This window comes from Sinohyriopsis cumingii, chromosome 18 (genome assembly GCF_028554795.1).
Source record: "Sinohyriopsis cumingii isolate HCF-2022 chromosome 18, ASM2855479v2, whole genome shotgun sequence".
Taxonomy (NCBI): domain Eukaryota; kingdom Metazoa; phylum Mollusca; class Bivalvia; order Unionida; family Unionidae; genus Sinohyriopsis; species Sinohyriopsis cumingii.
This window is the reverse complement of record NC_142978.1, coordinates 41,120,606-41,141,517: the sequence shown is the minus strand read 5'-3', so window position 1 is coordinate 41,141,517 and position 20,912 is coordinate 41,120,606. Positions and strand designations below refer to the sequence as shown.

General features: G+C 38.3%; 1 protein-coding gene across 2 annotated transcripts in view; it reads left to right on the top strand.

The window, feature by feature from the left end:
* Positions 1-20,912, top strand: part of LOC149776473 (dynactin subunit 2-like) — a 60,564-nt gene that overhangs the window by 24,411 nt on the left and 15,241 nt on the right. For both annotated transcript variants that reach the window (XM_089940901.1, XM_089940899.1), the window contains 3 exons: positions 4,962-5,100; positions 10,134-10,202; positions 10,970-11,008. In XM_089940901.1, coding sequence (XP_089797027.1) covers positions 4,962-5,100; positions 10,134-10,202; positions 10,970-11,008 — 247 coding nt within the window. The remainder of the gene's footprint in view (positions 1-4,961; positions 5,101-10,133; positions 10,203-10,969; positions 11,009-20,912) is intronic.

Genomic DNA, 20,912 nt, shown 5'->3' with positions numbered 1-20,912 from the left:
TTCCTGCATGAAATCGATATAAAATTTATTTATTTTCTCAGAAATTTTAAGTTTTACCTTGTTATATCTTTAATCTGCTGAAAGATGAAATGAAACTACAGCGTTTATGAAAATTTACTTGGTACTCACAATTTGCATTGCTAGTCGCACGAGTACACAAATCTCACAATCTACATGTTCATGACATCATAGATCTAGCAGTCGAGTGTATCAGTAATAACCTATTTAAAATATTGTAGAAAAAATCAAAATATTAAATAAAAGTCGCATACTGTTTTTAATAAAAAAGAACAAAAAAATCTATATTTATTTAGAGATTAACTACACAGGTTTTGTTGTATCATGTGACTAACATGTTGACATGAGTTCTGTGCATGATGACTCTGACTGACGAGATTTCTGCTTCAGTGACAGGTTTCTAGTCTTTGCTCTCAAAATAAATGTTTTGAGAATTATGTTCTTTCTGGTTTTTACAAAAGGTATTTGACTTTCATTTAATATATTTGAATGTACAACATCATTAGGAGTTTTCTATTAATATCATTTAACTCTATGACTTCCAAAGTTGTAGTCTGAGATTTGTGTAGTCATGTGACTAGTAATGCAGATGGCGAGTACTGGGTCTGGTTTCATCTAATCATTTTAACTCAGATTTGTTTTCCAAAATGTTGACTCTTTGAGCTGAACTTGGGTGCAAAACTATTACACTGCGACATGTAGCTTGAATCATTGGTGTCATGTCTTATTCAGGTTGCAGGAGAAATGGGAGACTGTCATTCCTTGTATTAAATATCACAAAACAATACAAGCTTCTGTAAGTATCAGTATAGGGTTTTGGAACTGATTTATTGCAATACAGACAGACTGTTGATTTTACAGAAAATTCAGTCCTTGTTTATACAGTAAATCATTCTTGTTACAAATTAACAGTAGTTTCTTGTTACAAATGACCCTGACAACTTTACTATAGTACCATGGTCACCTAGCCATATATTGAACTACACTCTCCAAATAACTGGGTCATCAATTTCTGGAATTTGTTTGTTCCCTGTCATTTTGTATTGTTGGTACGACTTGCACATTCTATGTATTTTAATTCTTTTTATTGGTCTTAAATAAATTTTTAAAGTCAGATAACAGATATGTAACTTCAGTACTGTTGCTGCTTGACAGATATAGAATGAAAGCTATAAATAACTTCTCAAAACTTCACAGCAGCTTTTACATTTTTTTTAATATTAGTTCATTGAACATTGTCAGTTCACCAGTGCATGAAGTGGCATTCATTCAGAATCTACCTAAAACTAGTAAACAAGTATAATTGGACAGAGAGAATGGATTAATTCTTGCCTCTGTTTTGCTTAAAATTGGAAGGAAATGCAAGGTCTATTTCACCCTGTCTTCATCAGAGCTCTCTGTAGCCTTTTGACACTGGGAGTCCTAGACCTCAGTCTTTAGAAAATGGGAGTCCAGATGTGAAAATTGGGGGACCAGGTAAGAAGATGAGTTCATTATTAGATTTCAAGCAAGTTAATATAACTTTTATTAGGGTAAATATTTTGTACTGTTATCATCACTTGTTTCTCCAAATCAGTTTTGTATTTCATGCTTTATTTCTGTTCATTTGACTGGTGTTCTCGCCAACTTGAGTTCATTTTACTAAATCTTTGAAGGGGGAAAGCAAAAATATGCACACATTTTCAGAAAGTGATGTACAAGATGTGTTACAGAGAGCTCTGCTTTGTGCTTGTATTCAGATGTTTAACGAGTATATGAAATGAAATTAAACTCATTTTACCTTTCTACCACTTGATTATTAATTGGCTTAGTTGACCTTTTCTAAAATAGTAATGTGTCAAACGTGCATGCCCTCCTGTCCCCTTCTAGCTCATTGCCATTCTGATACTTGATGGCATCACTTTTAGTTTGAGCTCAGACACTGAGTGTGCAAAACGTAAGACAATCAAAAATGAACAAAAGTAATAGAGTAAGACTCTTGTCAGGACAGACATAGAAAACCATTGATGTGATGACATCATCACTGATGGTTGTGTCTATATTTTTTTAAAGCGAATGAAATGAAAGAAGCAATAATATTGGCTGACAAATGCTGAAAACTATTTTTTAAACATTTTTTATACCAGTTTGCATGTGTGGTTACATTTTAATTTATATGAATTGTCTTGCATTTTATGCATTTGCATTTCAATGCAGTTTTAGTAAAAAGTACCCATTTTTACAGTCTGTACTTACATTCAACCATCTCTCGGTTAGTAATATAGTGTGTATTATCCTTCCATGTTGAAGATTATGACTTGAAACTTTGGGATTTGATTGTGTGTAGCCTTTAGATGTGCACAACATTTTAAAAATTCTTGCATTAACCTCATGGATGGTATAAGGGACTAGTATGGATTTTAAATATTTTTAAAATGTTCTTGAATATTATAGATCTGGACCTGAAAGTATCATCTTGGACTTCAAAATAGAATGGGTTTTGGATTACACCCTTGGGTATTGCCCCAAGGGCATCAAAATGGTGCCTCAGATAAGTACTTGGAATTTGTTGATATCCCCATTCTAGAACACTATGTGGGTTTTAAAGATATGAGACAAAAATAAGACATTTATCCAGTACAGTTACTTTGTCACGCCAGGGAGGGTAACAGAATTGTCCATATGTCCTGACATGAAAACTTGAAATCCCTACCCTGTAACCAGGCTTGAAAAGCATGATGAGATGAAACCAGACATATCCAATACATACACAAAACTACTTGTTTTGATCTGAGTCAGCAGAAAGAATGAGTTTGATTGGGCATAAGGATCTGTCAAGGATGTCAGGCTGAGAGGTATTTATTAGATGTATTCAATAAGTTCTTTCTCCTGACTCAGAACAAAACACAAATGTGATTTTGTATTTTTTACATATCTTTTCTTCTATGCTTTTGAAATATTTGTAGCTTTACTAGATGAATGAAATTTAAAAACAAATTGGTATTTATAAAAGTTCCATTCACAGCATCTAAAAATTTGAATGCACAGACGTCAAAGAAGAAACACAAGTACAGCTCTCCCCCATGATGATTATACTATGGACCACATGACTTAAATCATAGCATAACCATATAGATTGAATGAAAACAAGGTGAAACTGAGTCTTATATCGTCATTTCCTTTTCAAAACACCACGACCACTCTGGTGGCCTAGTGGTTAGAGTGTCCGCCTCGGAAGAGGGAGGTCGTGAGTTCGAACCACAGCCGAGTCATACTTCAGACTTACATAAATGGTACTAACATCTGCCTCACTAGGCGCTTAGCATTAAGAGGTCAGTGTTAGGACTGGTTGGCCTGGTGTCAGGATAATGTAACTGGCTGGGGCATCATGCTACATGTCTGCATCATGATGCCCCAGTGCTAGACATCACTATAAACTGTCACACTGCAGACATCATAGCGATATGACTGAATTTTTTAAAAAACCACATTAAAAATCCTAATCGCACACACACACACACACACACACTCAAAACAACAACATTTCACAATATTATATGGTGTCAATCATAATGCATTTTATTATATTATGGTATTCTTAGTATATCATCATTTTGTGTGTATCACGGTTCTCAGTATAACACAGTTTGGTATATGACACGTTTGGCAGTTGTGGACCTTGACTGCAGTATTACAATGAATGAGAGCTTATTTACAATATGGTTGGTTGATATGGAAATATTGATTGAACAGTTTTATCTCACGCAAGATGAAGGAAAAATTTAATGGGTATATAATTAGATCATGCTCCTAAAGTAGAGCAAACCTGCCAACCCTTACAATTTTGCCATAAGTCTTACAAAAATTACCCTTAAAATACAGGCTTATGGCATGAAAGCAAAAACTATGGGAAAATGATCATTGCTGAAAAATCCAGAAAATTTGTTCATCCATGTTTGATTTGGATCTGGGTTTCATATTAGAATTAGTGAAATTAGTCAGAGAACCAGACTAACTTTACAGCAGCACCTCAGATGTTTTAAACTGCACCTGTTTGTTCAGGCAAATCATCTGCATGATCAAACTGTTGAATATAGAATTTTGTACAAATGGTGTCAAGCAAGCGAGCAATTTTAAGATAAAAGGGAAAATAAGCCTCTTAAAAAGTGTTAATAATCAACACAGAAGAATAAAAAGGAATCTTCAGATTCTTGTGAATAAAAGCTAGAAGGGACACAATTACGTTTACTGGACATCACGTGCCAATTTGAGTATGACTCATAACTGGAGATATAATTGCCCTGGTCATGTGAAATGGAAAAAGAATTTCCAAGAATTATGTGAAGGTGAGAGATAGCAACAAGCCATTGAGCTGCATAGGGTTTGGAACTTGAGTTTGTGCAACTATACTAGTGGTATATAAAGTCTTCGTGTACTTTTCAAACTTTTCAGTTGAACATAATGTTTATCTTCGTTGCATGTTTCAAATACCAAACTTTTAATTATGTTTTCCAGCTTTACAGTAGCAGTTTATGATATTTTGTTACACCTTACTGAAAACTGGTCAAGCTTACAGAAAAAAAATCAACTCCCTTACTGAGATGGACTCATCAGGGTTTTCAGGTCTGAGTAAGGGACTTGTTCCAGAGTCTTAACTTGGAAAGTCGAAAGATTCCAATCTTATTACCATGTATACATTGAAAAATAAATGCATGTGTACAACCAGCACATTCCTGGTTCATGATTCTGGAGCAGAGAACTTGGACTTGACTCATAACTTGGAAACTATCACAATCCCAACTTTATAACCATATATACAGTAACTGAAGGTGAAGATATATACATATTTACATTGTTGTAACATTGGCCCCTTGGTCAGGCCATACCCCTACTGGCTTAGCTTGCAAGCACATGGATATACAATGACATGTTGTTTACCTATTTTCATTCCATTTGTATTACAGACGTCTTATGACACAGTTGGAAAGTTTCAAACCTAGTCCAAAAAGCATGGCATCAACTGCAGAGGAAAGTCCCAGTGACCATGTGACTTATGAACTTTACTACAAACCTGAGCAAGCCCAGTTCAGTAAAAATGCCAAGGTAAGTTTAATGAAGGAAAACAATGTTGGATGAAGAATTTATTTCAGCATCTGATTAGTTAACAAAAAGTCTTTCTCGAAGTAAAAAGAAAAAGGATCAAAAGAACTTTGAGATTTTAATAACAAGTTTTTAATTTTATTGCATATGTGAGTATAGGTTAAGGATTTTTTTTATTGATCTCTTGTTGTAAATTGTTTGAGGAAAGAAATTCAGAGCCAACTTTTGTACTCTTTCTTCTGAGAGTGGAGTAATAACATTCTGTGCATATTGGAAAAGCCAACCATTCTGGATTTGATGCAGAAAACACATAACAAATTCTGCATTTTACTGTCAGTGGATGAAATTTCACCAAATTATTTTGTGTTATACACCTCTCCCTTGATAACTCGCGCACAACGGGGTCCACAGACATAGACTGCACTATAAGCAAGACACGAGTTACCAAGGGACCTCCAGAAATTGAAAAAATCCCTTTGACGTCGAGAAAATTGTGGTTTGGGGAGCGGCGTTAGGGAACTGTGCTGTTTATTGACTGAATCCTTATTTTATAATCACGTCGATAATAATTTTTAATAACATGCTTTTTATAATGAAGTTGTTCATTATTCTGCTTAAATAACATTTATTTACAAAATGTCCAACATGTGAGAGATCGTTCCAACTGGTTTCAACAACCATCACGTATAGGTAAAAAACATCTGTATTACGTCACTGCTTTTTGTTTTCTTGATGAGTCTGGATCCTGCAGTGGTATTTAATATTATTTAATAACCTAATTGGGAGTCCACAGAGCAGGAAACTAGACTCACTGTTGATACACCACCAAACAAAATTCTTTTTTTTCGAAAAACACGCGACATTTATTTCAGGAGACAATCGTCTACATTGAAACTCAATTTTTGTATTGCTCAATTAGTACAATATTGATGTTGGGAAATAATTAGTTGGAATTAATAATGAAACTTTTCATCATCTTTGAGGATATCTTTAAATGCCAGTTCAAGAATTCTGAAACTTGTTTGGTTCTTATCTATGAAATTAAACTCTTTATTTTATGAAGTATTCATTTCGCTTGGCTGCCGTGTTATCTTTGATCACAGTTATGAAAGAGTCGGATAATTTAAAGTAGTTTATGTTACATACACAATAACATTTTTAAGTGTTTGAATGATAAAATGAAGTGAGTTCACCCGACTTATGTCTGGGACCGCTAGATTATAAGTTTGTATAATTTTCATGCTTTTTAACTTTTCTTTTATTGCACATCCTTTATTTGATTCAAAACACATAATGAATGTGATAATACAAGGGAGGCCAGCTTTTAATTCACTGCAATAATACAACAAATACTTCCAGAAGTCGGTTATCAAAACACTGTCAGCACTTAATTAGATTCTCAGAGAATCACTCACGGACATAGCTGTTATGGTATATTGATGCATTTTATGTTTAATTACATGAGGACCCATTGCATTTATGATGATTACACTTAAAAGGAACTAAAAGATAGAACTAGAACACAAATTTTAATTGATAAAGAAATTATTTAATTTGTATTTATTTATTAAAGTACTGCCTCCACTCAGCGTGATTAACGTGATTAACATTTTCATTGATCGACATTTCCTTACATATCTTTAACCGTGGTATACTAGGAATGTCATTTGGAAAGAAAATGTAAAATATTTTATGACCTATTTTTAAATATGATATTTCATAGAGGTGATTTAAATTTCCAGGTCCTATATACCGTTTTTGACGATAAAATGAGTGATACATCAAAGTTTACATTACCAATTTTAATCGCGATTTTCTTCAAGTTCAACAATTAGGGATCAATTTTGGGGGTATTTTCTGGTTTTAAAAATGATATCCACACCTGACCCCATGTTATAAACGGGTTTGCGAGTTATCAGGGCGCAAGATATTGAGGGAGTGGTGTATTTATGATGTAAGTTTTTGGCTCACCCTGGTGTAATATATGGTATAGCCCTGTGTATATCATGCATCTTGTACCCACCCTTATGCAATTGATTGTTGCCAATATGGAATCCATATTTCTAGTCCGATTTCAATCAAACTTGAAACATGGGTTTATACATCAAAATCTCTAAAGTTTGATAATGAGCCAGATCCATGCATACTAATGAGGCAATCTTGCACTGACTTACTGACCTTGTTATCACTCTAAAGGCCATATTTCTGGTCTGGAGGCCAGATTTCTGATATAGTTTTGATCAAACTTGGAATATAGCTGAGCTTGTTACCATTCCAGATGTCATATTTCTGATCCATTTGTGATTCAGATTGAAATATTTGCTAATATCATCAGTATCTTGGATGGTTCTAATAATGAGTTTACTAACGATGTAATCTTGCAACTGATCAGCTGAGCTTGTTGCTACTCTGGAGACCAGATTTTTTGATCCAGTTCTCATCAGATTTGGAATATATGCTAATGTTATTATGATCTCAGATCTCAATATTATCTGTATAGATTGCTGCTCCTTTTTGTGCTTAAAAGTTTTAACCTCATGATAAGTACTGAACAATGTTGGCAAGTTCCCAGTTGATTAAAATAACTAAGGTGAAAATTCCAGTTGTTAAAAGACTTATTGATCGTAAGAATTTTCATTTACTGAGTGGCAGTGATTAATTGGAGGAATACATCTTGGTAGTGATTCATTGATTGGAATACATCTTGGCAGTGATTACTTGGAGGAATACATCTTGGCAGTGATTCATTTGGGAGAATAAATCTTGGCAGTGATTACTTGGAGGAATACATCTCGGCAGTGATTACTTGGAGGAATACATCTTGGCAGTGATTACTTGGAGGAATACATCTTGGCAGTGATTACTTGGAGGAATACATCTTGGCAGTGATTCATTTGGGGGAATACATCTTGGCAGTGATTCATTGGGTGAATAAAGCTTGTCAGTGATTCATTAGGTTGGATACATCTTGGCAGGGATTAATTGGAAGAATAAATCTTGGCAGGGATTCATTGGTAGAATACATCTTGGCAGTGATTCTTTGTGGGAATACATCCTGGCAGTGATTCATTAGGGGGAATACAATTTGGCAGAGATTCATTGGGGGAATACATATTTGCAGTGATTCGTTGGGGGAAATTCATATTTGCAGTGATTCGTTGGGGGAAATACATCTTGGCAGTGACAGACATGACTTTTCTCCATTTTAAAAGAGGAATTCTGCTTTTCTCCTGACTTGAATCAGATTTTTCTTGATATAGTCCGTTTTTTATATCATCTCTGATCCGTTTTTTTTCAAAAAACAGTCTGTCCGGTCCCATTCTGCAACGACCCTTGTAAAGTATTGGTTCCATATATTAGTTAGTACAAGAGTCTTGTAAAGACTACTCTGATTGGTCAAAAGTTTAAATTCATCCAATGAATCTTCGTGTAAAGGAAACTGATGGCAATGGAAAGAAGAAGGATGCTTGCAAAACATGGCATCCTGCATTGTTGAGAGAGACCATGACATGAAATGTTTAGATAAAGGTTTAAAAAATGTATGGAAATGGGAATGGCTGAAGCAAAAAGTTTACAGAAATTTAGTTGGTCAGTTTATTAGAAAACAATGCTTGAGGACTGGCATTTTGTGACCTCTGCAAGAAATATCAGAATTACGGTAATAGCAGTTGGAAGAGTTTGGAATGGCACCCACAAAAGAAGCTGCATATGGAAAATCTGAAGTTCAGAAGGCATCTGGAAAAAGTGCAGTTAGTTACTATAAGAAGAAAGATTTCTTGCATGAGAGAACAGATGTAGCCCTCTGTCAGAATATGCATACTGCATGTTGCCAATACAATCACCAGCTTGAAAGGAAAAAGGCTGTCATTGAGAAGGAAAAGAAATGATTGCATATTGAGCCCAAACAGTCAGTGGTGACAAAAAGGAAGGCTAAAAAAATCTTTGCCAAAGCCGCAAAAAGAGCTTGACCTGCATATCAACCGGTTGTGTCCAGTGGAGAAAAAGACAAGTGAATGTATGGGATTATTTGTATATAGTTGATGTACTTGGGTGTTTATTTTACAGATTTGTTATGAAAAGAGTGAAGTATTATATGTTTGCTGCAAAAATTGACAAATTATTGTGACCTAATTATGATGTGAACACTGACATGCACATGAAATAACTTCAGCATCAATAGTATTGGAGAACAAATTCATGTGACAATTAATATTGTGAAATTATTTAAGTCAGGTTCAAATAAACTTGTAAGTTTTTTAGTTTTTCAAATGATTATTTTGTTTTATATTATGATCATAAGTTGCACCACGAGCAGTGTTTTTATGATTGTAAAATGCATTTTTGGCCAGGGGCCCATATCAGGGGCACTGCCTCTCGAGACCTCATTGGGGGAGGACCCCCAAACTCCCCTTGAAATTTTTTTAGCTTTTTTTTACGGAAGACCAAAATCATGTCTGCAGTGATTACTTGGAAGAATACATTGTGGCAGTGATTCATTACGGGGGAATAAATCTATATATCTTGGCAGTGATTCATTGGGGGAATACATCTTGTCAGTTAATCATTGGAGGAATATATTATGGCAGTGATTCCTTATGGGGGAATAAATCTTGTCAATGATTCATTTGGGGGAATACATCTTGGCAGTGATTCATTAGGGGGAATACATCTTGGCAGTGATTAATTGTATTGGTTGATAGGTTGTTGAGTTTAATGCAATTTTTCAGGACATGATAGATTGTAGATGATGGTAAATGTATTTGATGGAGGAAAAACCCAGAAAAACTCCAGGAAAAACCAATAACCAATGGGAAGCTACTGGCAGGCATTCTTAAATAATCCCATTGGCTAAGCTGAGAATTAAACCCATGCGGACAGAGTTGAGATGTCAGTATCTGTAAAGGCAAGTGCCTCAGACCACTCGACCACCCTGAGCTCCTGATTAATTGGCTGGGGGGGGGGAACACTTTTACAAGTGCATGTCCAGTTAAGATTACCTTTCTAATGTAAAATTCTTCATTTCCCTTTTTTTCCAGCTAGCAAATTTGGAGGAACGGTTAGATAGAATTGAGGCTGCCATAGGAAATTGTGGAAAAGAAAAACTGGTGAGTCTTTTCATTTATACATACATGGTACCAGCGAAGACACGTTGAGAAAATTATGCCCAGGTACTCTGGGTACTCACAGAGTTCATACAAAAATGATACAAAATTTAAAATTGCATCTTTGGTTGACTTCTCATTGAAAGCGCCTTCCTGTGTCCCAAGTCTGTTTTACTTGAATAGCCTGTAACTTGTACCTATGCATAAATGTCATATTTGTCAGGATCTTGAACATAATGTCATATTTGTCAGGATCTTGAATAAAATGTCATATTTGTCAGGATCTTGAATAAAATGTCATATTTGTCAGGATCTTGAATATAATGTCATATTTGTCAGGATCTTGAATAAAATGTCATATTTTTCAGGATCTTGAATATAATGTCATATTTGTCAGGATCTTGAATATAATGTCATATTTGTCAGGATCTTGAATAAAATATAATATTTTTCAGGATCTTGAATAAAATGTCATATTTGTCAAGATCTGTCTTCCACTCCATAGGAAGAGACCCTGACTCAAAGAATGGGCTTGGGACTTGCTGTTTTTTGTTAAAATGCTATGTAAAAAGCATTTGTATTTACAGTGGGAAAATCAAGTGTTCAAATCCACATTAAACTAGCTGATATCAGAATTTGATGAATAACTTAGGAAAAGTTTATTGGTATGATGATAAACAAAGAATTTTCTGAAAATATTTATGAGATCTGTTATAAAGGTAAAATTGCATTACCCATAAATAAAATAACAATTTGGGTTTCTTTTTCAGGGACAGATAACTACTGATACAGATCATAAAAGTTTAGTGGTAAGTTATTTTTCTTATGCCCATCTGGGTGCCCCGAGTGGCTGAGTGATCTAAAGCGCTCACTGTTACTGATCACTGCCATCTCACCTCTGTCTGCGTGGGTTTGAGTCTCTGGTTCGGCCAATGTGGGTATGTGAAAAAGCTTGCCAGTAGCTTCTCGTGGGTCAGTGGTTCTTTCCGGGATTTTCTCAGGTTCTTCCTCCACCATTTATACTGGCTGCTATGTATAGCCTGTCTTGTGCTGAAATATGGCGTTAAACCCTGCAACGACAACAACTTATGCTCATCTGTGAAGTGGGAAGCGTGTATTTGGTGTTACTGTTACCATCACCTGTCTGCCTATCAATCACACCTTAAGTTTTGCATTTAGATCAAGAAATTCATATCTTGCTATTTGATTGATGTTCCATTGCTGTATGATTGATACTCTGTTGATATGTGATTGATGTTCATTTGCATAAATATGCCTGTGGTTTCACAGCTTAGTTGTCATCTTTGTATGCATTGAAACGATGGCTATGAATACATCATGAAAATGAAAAGAAGGGAATGAAGAGCAAAATAAATATACTTTCAAGTTGTTGTTTAGTACTTCTGTTGTTTTTTCCAGATGCATTAAGTTTCTGTATTTTAAAGTTAAAATTTAGATCATTAAAAATTTTAATCCATGAAACATATTTAATGTTTTGGTTCCACAGTCTCTGGAGCACTACATTTGCCTTCTTGTTTGAGGTTGGAAATTTCAAGTCTGACTGAATTTCACATCAAGGGGTGTAAGGATAATATGCAGTGTTGGCTTCGGTGGATTTTATTCATCCAGAGCACATGGCATGCTCTCTGCTTTCAGTTACTCAGAATAACGTGTTTGTGTCTATTTATAGGGCACTTATTGTATTTTCCTTCTCTGCCCTTTGGATCTTAATGGCTACTCTAGATAAGTTATGGAGCATTACCCAAATTTAATCATAAGAGATAATGTTTAAGAGTGGTTATCTCCCTTGATATAGTGTACTGACCTATGTGTAGCACTTAACACATTAACCCCTGGAGGTTTTTGTCGTTTTCGTCTGAAGTTCGAGTAGGAAACACATTTTGAAAGCTATTTCTGAATAAATCCTAAAACACCAACTTCCAGGTGATCTTCCAATAACGTACTGCCTAGTTGTGTTAGAAACATCATTTTTCATTGGCTATATGGCTCGCACATGAGCAGAAGGGTAAATGTTGGATTTTTTTTGGATTTTTCCATATTGAGACCACTCTTTATTCCAAATGCCAATCTTATCCTACTTTTTGCAAAGGTTCATCTGTCTGTTTGCAGTTCATACCAGTCTGCCTTAGATCTGAGACCAAAAAGTCTAAAATCCAGACACACAATCGGATTCTGACCATGGGCGAGTTTTGGGTAGAAAATAATCAGGTCCAAAAAAATGAGTTTTTTCCCCTCTGTATTTTGTAGTGCAACTGGAAATTCCAGATTTGTTGGTATCATTGTAGAGCTACATCTGTCTACCTTTCAATAATACCACCCACTTTAGTGTATCATAACTTGACGCTACAGAGCTCGGCAGTAGGCTACTACCTCCTGCCACTTAAACTTGTCACCAGGGGTTAATGTGTTAATACAAGTATGGATCATTTTAACAGAAGATGTTTATCAGTTATTTTGCAAACATAATTTGTGTGTTGATAAAGATAAGACTTAAAACTTAAGATTACATTTATTTAATGTAGTAATACTAGGGTTTAACAGGTTGCATGGTGCTATTTAAAGTGAAGATTAAAAAATGTAAATACTGTAGTATCATCAATTTTAGTGGGGGGGGTACCAGTTTTCGTTGTTGCTCCAAACCACAAATTTAAATCCCCAAGACAAAATGAGCTATGTAGGATGGTGCGCCCCCCCTCCCGTTTTCTTACAGTGTTTCATTCCTAGAGATTAATACAGCTACTAGTATTTGATAAATCAAGGTCAACAGTGTAATCTTGTAATTAAATATTAGCTTTTACATGTTTTTGTTTAATTTTTTATTTTAACCTTTTGAAGTAAGAATTAAAAATCATTTTATATTGTTTCAATGCACACGTTCAGTAAGGTATCTGATAGCTGTAATTTTACACTCACTGCCTTAAATTGATATGTGAGGTAAGTAAGAATAGAGAGAAAATAGAGAAAAAGCAAAAGGTAATCAAACAATAGTAATACTGAAAATGAATGAAAAAATAATACAAAATAACAATATATGAAAATTAAATTTAATATTTATTCAAATTGATCCTTCATTTGAGTACAACTGTTGTTGAAATATTTAAATCCTTCTGAATGCACATTTCATTTTAGACATGTATTTTTAATCCAAAAGAACAACAATCCTGTAAAATACTATAACTATTTCTTGAAACACTATTATTAATGAAACACTATGTATATACACTAATTACAGCAGAATATTAAAGCTCACACTTCACAGATTTTTGGACAAAGCCACTGTATCAACATGCCAATCATGTCTCATGGTACTCACAGATGCTTCTCAGGTAAATAATCCCCATATTGCTGTATTAAACAAGTCCAGCTTTCTCAAAACCACTGATAATTAAATCCGATCTTGCACTCATTGTCGCGTGAGCTGCAATTATTCATTCACCATGAATCGGCTTGATTAATGAGGTTGCAAGGTTCCCTTATACTGTGTCCATGACTACTATTCATGGAAGTGTGCCTTTAATCTTATTTGTACTCTTTATTTAGACTGGTCTGGTGGCCTAGTGGTTAGAGGTCTGCCCCAGATGCGGAAGGTCATGGGTTCCGACCCTGGCTGAGTCAGACCAAAGACTTCTAAAAATGGTACTAACAGCTGCCTCGCTAGGTGCTCAGCATTAAGAGGTTAGTGTTAGGACTGGTCAGCCTGGTGTCAGGATAATGTGACTGGGTGGGACATCATGCTACATGTCTGCAGCATGATGCCCCAGTGCTAGACATCACTTTAAACTACCACACTGCAGACATCATAGCGATATGACTGGGAAATTGTTAAAGCTATATTGAAAATCTAAATTACACACAAACACACACACATATTCTTTATTTACTGTCAAGTCTAGTCATCTTTGCACTTTAGTGGGCTCTAAACACATTAAATATTGCCACTGGTTGAATTTTACCACTTTTAAGTCACTATGTAAATGCCATGATTGTCAGAAAGTAATGATGGTTCAACTTGATGAACAGTGGTTCAAGTAAGAGATCATTCATATGTACTTTAATAACCAGTTGGCTTAGTGTTGTTGGCTGCATCGGTTTCCTTTGATGTTGAGCTCTCAAACGAAAAAATGTAGAAGGTGATTAATCTTGACAGGTGTTTTATTTGTGCTCATAGAGATGGAAGTATTGTTTTAGTGTTGTTGGCTGCACCATCTTTGACTAATGTTATTCACTTGGTCGAAAACATGGTGTTAAGTATTGAACTTGGCAGGTCTTTGATTTGTGCTCATATAGGTGTTAATGTTGTTTTAAACATTAAAGTGACTGCTGTTTGCATCAGCATAGTTTTATTCTTTTGTATTCTTTATTTTGGGTATTTGTAGAGGTTAAATGATGAAATTAAATACCTACTAATTTGCAAACTTTGACTGGCAAAACCATGAATTTGAGTACAAAAAAAATGAGTTTTTTTTTTTTTACAAAACCACAAAAATTGAGCCCAATGAAAATAAGTGATACTACAGTATAAAGAACTGTAAATAAAACATAGGAAGATGAAGCCTTCCAAAAGAACCATAATTACTTAACAATAAAAGTTAAGAGGTAAAATGTGAAGATTCTGTAAAAAGTGTATGTGATAAAAGATAAAGGTAAAACATATAAATCACTAAAGGATACAGTAAAACTTTTTTTTACCTAAACTGCATATCATCAAATTGTCGAAGATTGTATCACGGTACATCATCATCAAGTTTCTTCATTGAGTTCACAACAAAATATTTGTGTCTCACAGTGTAGAAGCTGACACACAAGAAAAATTTATTCAATGCTCAGGGTAGGCACTTGGGTTAATGCTCAAGGAGAATGCAGTAATCGTGTATATGTGTCTGATACTCAATTCAGCACAACCTCATCTCTGCAACATGTTCTGTATGAGGGAGGCCACTCTCCAATGGTAGGTTTGATTTTTTCTAGTATTGTTTTGTTGAAGTTTTGATCCACATATTTCTCCTTCAAATAAGTTCCCCAATCACATTAACGTTAGGGATATAAACCTGCTACCTCTCGAATCCAGCCCTACTAAAAGACGAAAATTCGTCTTTTCGGTCTATCTCATATAGACCAAAGGGCAATAACTCTTGCCCCTTACCTCCCCTTGCCACCGCCAGGTGTCACTAGTTTTTAAGCTTCGCTTGTACGGATAACACGTACATTATACCTCCAAACAATCCAAGCCATCTTAGCGTTAAAATGGACCATACAAAGTTAAATTTGGATTTATTGCGTCGGACAATCATTCTTCTACAGGTTGTATACATTATTTTAACAATTTTTTTCAAAATTGAGTGACTTTGTCACCCTTACGGATTTCGTCTACTGAAGAGCATGTTACACATGCTATCGCTGAACTCGTGTTGTCAATTAAGAGTTAACGCGACACTGACTAATTTCGCTTACTCCGTTAGTAACGGTTGTGGTATTAGCAAATTAATAACATGCTGAATTGCTAATTTGTGCTTTGTTTTCTTTTCTTGTGTCGTTTCAGTAGAAATGTCAACCAAATGCATGAAATGCAAAAAGTTCAAAGCAAAAGAAGACAACCATGACTCTTGTATTGTATGTACCAAGTGTACATCATCTATACCATGCAGCGTGTGTAATACTTGGACAGAGCAAACGTGGGCTGATGTAGTCTAGAAGGCAGCAAAAGGGAGGGATAGACAGAATAAGTCGAAGAAAGATAGCATTGATGTCCTCAGTATACATCCGAAGACAGCCTCCATCGCGAGCCTTGTGGGGGACATTGGGGTCCCCCCTCCACTTAAAGTTCGTCGTTTGCAACCGTCAGCCACAGTAACATCAGCGGCAGTGGAGGAAAATAATGTTGACAGGGTACAACAGTCCACCTTGGAACAGATGTGTCGTTTGGTCCAGGAAATGACGATGCAGCTATTGACATCAGGCCAGATATTACCCTTATTTCCCTCTCTCGCTTCCACAGCTTTTTCTGACTCTTTGGGGGAATGTTCCCCCAATTTTAGGCTGCCCAGTGGGCGTAAGTCCCCCCGCATGCCCGAGCATGGCCTTCTGGCATGTAAGTCAGGACGCATGGGGTTTTTACTGGATCCATCGGATCCATTTCATTATACAACCTCTACGTCACCGGCCGTCCAGCTGTCCCCATGCTAAAACGGTCTGACCAAATGTGACTTACGGGGATTTTAGTGATAAATCCGTCCGTCAAGCTGTACTGCCGGCAACATACCAATACTATGGGGGAGATTTTAGTGAGAAATCTGTCCATCCAGCCAGGCCATTGGAGCAGCCGGTACCAGTGATAGCAGGACCATCGCCAACATTCAGGCCAACCACAAGCCAGACAAACCAGCCGGGAGAGTTAGTGACAGTGTTAAGGATGATGGAATCGCGTCATCTATGCCACCTGGTATGCTCTATCCAGAAATGCAAGCTATTCCAGAACACAACTCGGTACACAGTGAGGGTGACAAAACTCCTGCAAATCAGCCATACACAGATCCAACCATGGAATGGACTGAGTTTGGCTTCAAGGCAGCAGTGGAAGAAATTTATAGGGTGTTAGCAACTTCAGAATGCCCTCCACCTCCTACCGCCACTCAAGACTACAAAGTTAAGGCATCTGTAGATCTTGATGGGGAGGAAGAGACGCCGTCCTTCCGGTTCCTTCCCCATTCAGCAAAAATTAAGGAGATCAGTGATCGTCTATCAGGACGAATAGGTGATCTGGGGAATGCTAAGGCGTTCTTTTCAGAAAGCCAAGTACCAGCGACATTCTCGGGTCACTGGTACAAAACTCATTCAGACGTCTTCAGTACGGATCTTCCGGCCCTGGACAAAAATATGTCAGCTCCACTGTTTTACAGAGTGGACAAAAATGTGTTCCATGCCACGTCAAAGCTAGTCCGGAACGTAGTCGCTACGTCTTCAATGTTAGACTTAGCTTCATTAGCCATTTTCCGACTCGCAGAAAAATCCGACAATGACCACGCTTGGGAAGTGATGGCCCGGATCGCTAGAGTTATTAACAGGGCAGCTCACCATTCCATGGCTAATGCGTTGATTGCGGTCCATGTCGCTCAAGCCCCATCATACTCTGGCTTTACGGATGACTCCGTTTGGGTCGCCTTTACTCTTTGGAGGGAAAATTGAAGAAGTTCAGAAGCAGGCAGCTCAGGAACTGCCCCTCCAACTCGCCGCCCAACCCTCGCAGGCGTTTAGAAAAAAAATCAGCCCCGGCCACAGCGGAGGGATGATTGGCGGACCAGATCCCAACCCAATGCCAGGAGACAACAGTCTAATCAAGCTAGGAGGCAACCATACAGAGGCGGTAAGAAATAAAGTTTCTCCGTCTTCAAGCCTCCTAACTCTAAAAATTGACATACCCTCTCCACCACCTGCGGACAGCCTACCTGTGGGCAGCTGCCTCCTGCAATTTCAGGACCACTGGACCACCTTTTTTCCTCAGAACGATTGGGTGATCCAGGTCATTTCGGAGGGACTTAGGATTTCATTTATCCAACCCTCTCCCCTGTCCTCCTCTCCTCTCTTCACGGACGTACCGTCCGATCGGGAGAAGGATACCTTTCTACAGCAGGAGATACGGTCGCTCATAGAAAAACGGGCGGTGGAGATTGTGAAAAAACTGCAATCACCGGGGTTTTATTCCAGGCTGTTTCTTATCCAGAAGGCAAAAGGCAAGTTGAGGCCAATCATTTACCTGAGGCGCCTCAACCAATACATTTTACCACCGAAATTCAAGATGGAAACGGTGAGATCAATCCGTCTTTCCATCCGGCGGGACAAGTATGCTGTCAGTCTAGATATGACCGACGCATATTTTCACGTCCCTATCCACCCCGCGTCACGGAAATTTCTCCGATTCACTTACTGCGACGCGGTTTATCAGTTCCAGGTCCTACCCTTTGGCCTCAACATCAGCCCTTGGGCTTTTACCAAGGTTATGGATTGCATCGTCACCCTGTTCCGCTCGACTTCATCTATAAGGATGGCAGTGTACTTGGACGACATCCTCCAGAAACATATGGTAAGTTCTATTCTGCTCAAAGGCAGAAACAATCTTTTAGCACTTTTAGATCATCTAGGCTTTCTCGTGAACTGGAAAACGTCCGATCTCTGTCCATCCCAGCGTTTTGTCCATCTGGGTATGGAGTTTCTCACCGATCTGAATCTGGTACGGCATCCTCGCGCTCGCGTAATCCGGATCGTCGAACTCGTCGAGTCCGTTTCCAACAGGACGTGGATTTCAGCGAGAGAATTCTTGCAACTCCTCGGATTATTCAATGCGGCGGTGGACTTGATCCCGCTTGGCCGTCTTTTTATGCATCCCTTACAAATGACGTTACTGGCACAGTGGCGCCCCTTTTCAAGTCCCCTCAATCAAACAATAATGATCACGCCTGAGATACGATCGTTCCTGTGTCAGTGGCACAACCCCGGTTGGCTGTCCACAGGGATTCCTCTGGAGATGCCCCAAGCGGAGATAACGGTATGTACTGATGCCAGTAACTACGGTTGGAGTGCCCACCTGTTGCCGGACTTTGCTACAGTCAACGGCACGTGGGAGCCAGGGGAGAGGCCTCTCCACATCAACCTTTTAGAAATGAGGGCTGTCATCAATGCCTTTCATTTCTGGAAGGATCAACTCTCAGGAAAAACTGTCCTCATTATGTCAGATAACTCTGTGGTGGTGACTTACCTCCTCAAGCAAGGGGGCACAAAATCACCAGACCTGTGCATTCTGATCTGGCAGTTTCTACGTTGGTGCGACAACCTCCACATCAGTGTACAAATCAGACACATTCCCGGCAGACTCAATGTCCTGGCTGACACTCTTTCCACGAAAGGCCAAGTCATTCACACGGAATGGTCACTCCATCAATCAGTCTTTCTTCAGATTTGCACACTTTGGGGGCGTCTGATGATCGATCTTTTTGCGACAAGGTGGAATCGCAAGTTGCCCACCTTCGTCTCTCCGGTTCGAGACCCAGAGGCTTGGGCCGTGGACGCTCTGTCAATTAGCTGGGAGGGTTTGTGGGCATTAGCCTACCCTCCCACGGTTTTGGTACCGAAAATAATCCAGAGGTTAAGGGGTCAGAACTGTTGGATGATTCTGATTGCCCCTCTCAGATGGAACAAGTCCTGGGTCACCGATCTACTCGATCTAGCGATAGATCTACCCAGGAAGATTCCAACCAGCCCAAATCTTCTCAAACAACCGTGGTCACAGGTGTTCCACCCCTGCCCGGACCGTCTTCTTCTTCACGCTTGGCTCTTGTCCGGGCAGCCTTGCGAGACAAACAATTTAAACCTTCGATTGTGGGGAGAATCTCAAGAGCAAGAAGGCCCTCCACTCTGAAGGCTTACGAGGGAAAGTGGCGTGTTTTCAGGGACTGGTGCCATATCAATAACATCATCCCTTTGAGTGTCTCAATCCCTCAACTGGCCGACCTTTTTTCTCAGGCTTTTCGAGGAGAAACAGTTGGCTCCAATTGATATCAAAGGCTACCGCTCCATGATATCAGACACATTCCGCCATAATGGTAGATGTGATATTGGGCATAACAAAGATCTATTAGATCTTTTAGACAATTTTGATTTCAATCGACCAAAATCCCTCACCCTGTTTCCAAAATGGAATCTGTCCTGGGTTTTAACATGGCTCAATTCAGGCAAATTTGAACCTTTAGCCCACACTTCATTAAAGCTACTATCATACAAAACATGTTTCTTGATAGCCTTAGCTTCAGCATGCAGGGTGAGCGAGTTACGTGCCCTTTCCAGTGACCCAAACTTTCTTCAGTTCAGATCAGATGGTTCGGTGGCCCTCCTGACGCAAGCAGGCTTTGTAGCCAAAAATAGGTTACCATCCATTGGCAATCAAAGAATCGTCATTCACTCGCTCTCTTCCATAGATAAGTCAAGAGCAGCAGCCATGCAAGATCCTGTTTGTGCACTCAAGCACTATTTAAAACGCACAGAGGCGTGTCGGGACACACATAAGCGCCTCTTTCTTCCGGTCAAAGCTGGTAAACGGGATATCAGCCCTTGCTTCATGGCTCAGCATACTCTGAGGTCTCACAAGATCAGAGTCGCCTCATGAAGATTACGGCTCATGAGATTAGAGCAATCTCGGCGAGCCTGGCATTTGAACGCAATGTTTCAATCCGAGATATAATAGAAGCTGTTGGCTGGCATGCAGAGTCAACCTTCTCTAGTTTTTATCTCAGAGATTTGGCTTCGCAGAGGCAAACCTTGAATCTGGTAGGTCCGGTGTCAGCAGCCCAGATGACCACCAGACCCATTTAAAACGATCAGCACAGCCTATCAGCTTCGCTGGATTTGCCAGTGAAATTTCGTAGGTAAGAAGATTTCAATAACTATCTTCTTAACCGTATATAGGGGTCACATATCACGTGATCCTAGGCTGTGTTGCTGATGAAATTAGGAGAACGGGTTATCATTCAAATGGGGAATCCAGCCATCATTCCCTAGAAGGTACCCGGGCTGGAGGTAGGATGCTCAGCATTCCCTGCTCCTATCACTTATTCTCCTAACGTTAATTGGGGAACGTATTTGAAGGAGAAAGCAAATTTTTAGTAAATTGTGTTTCTCTGAGGATACTTACCCGATCACATTACT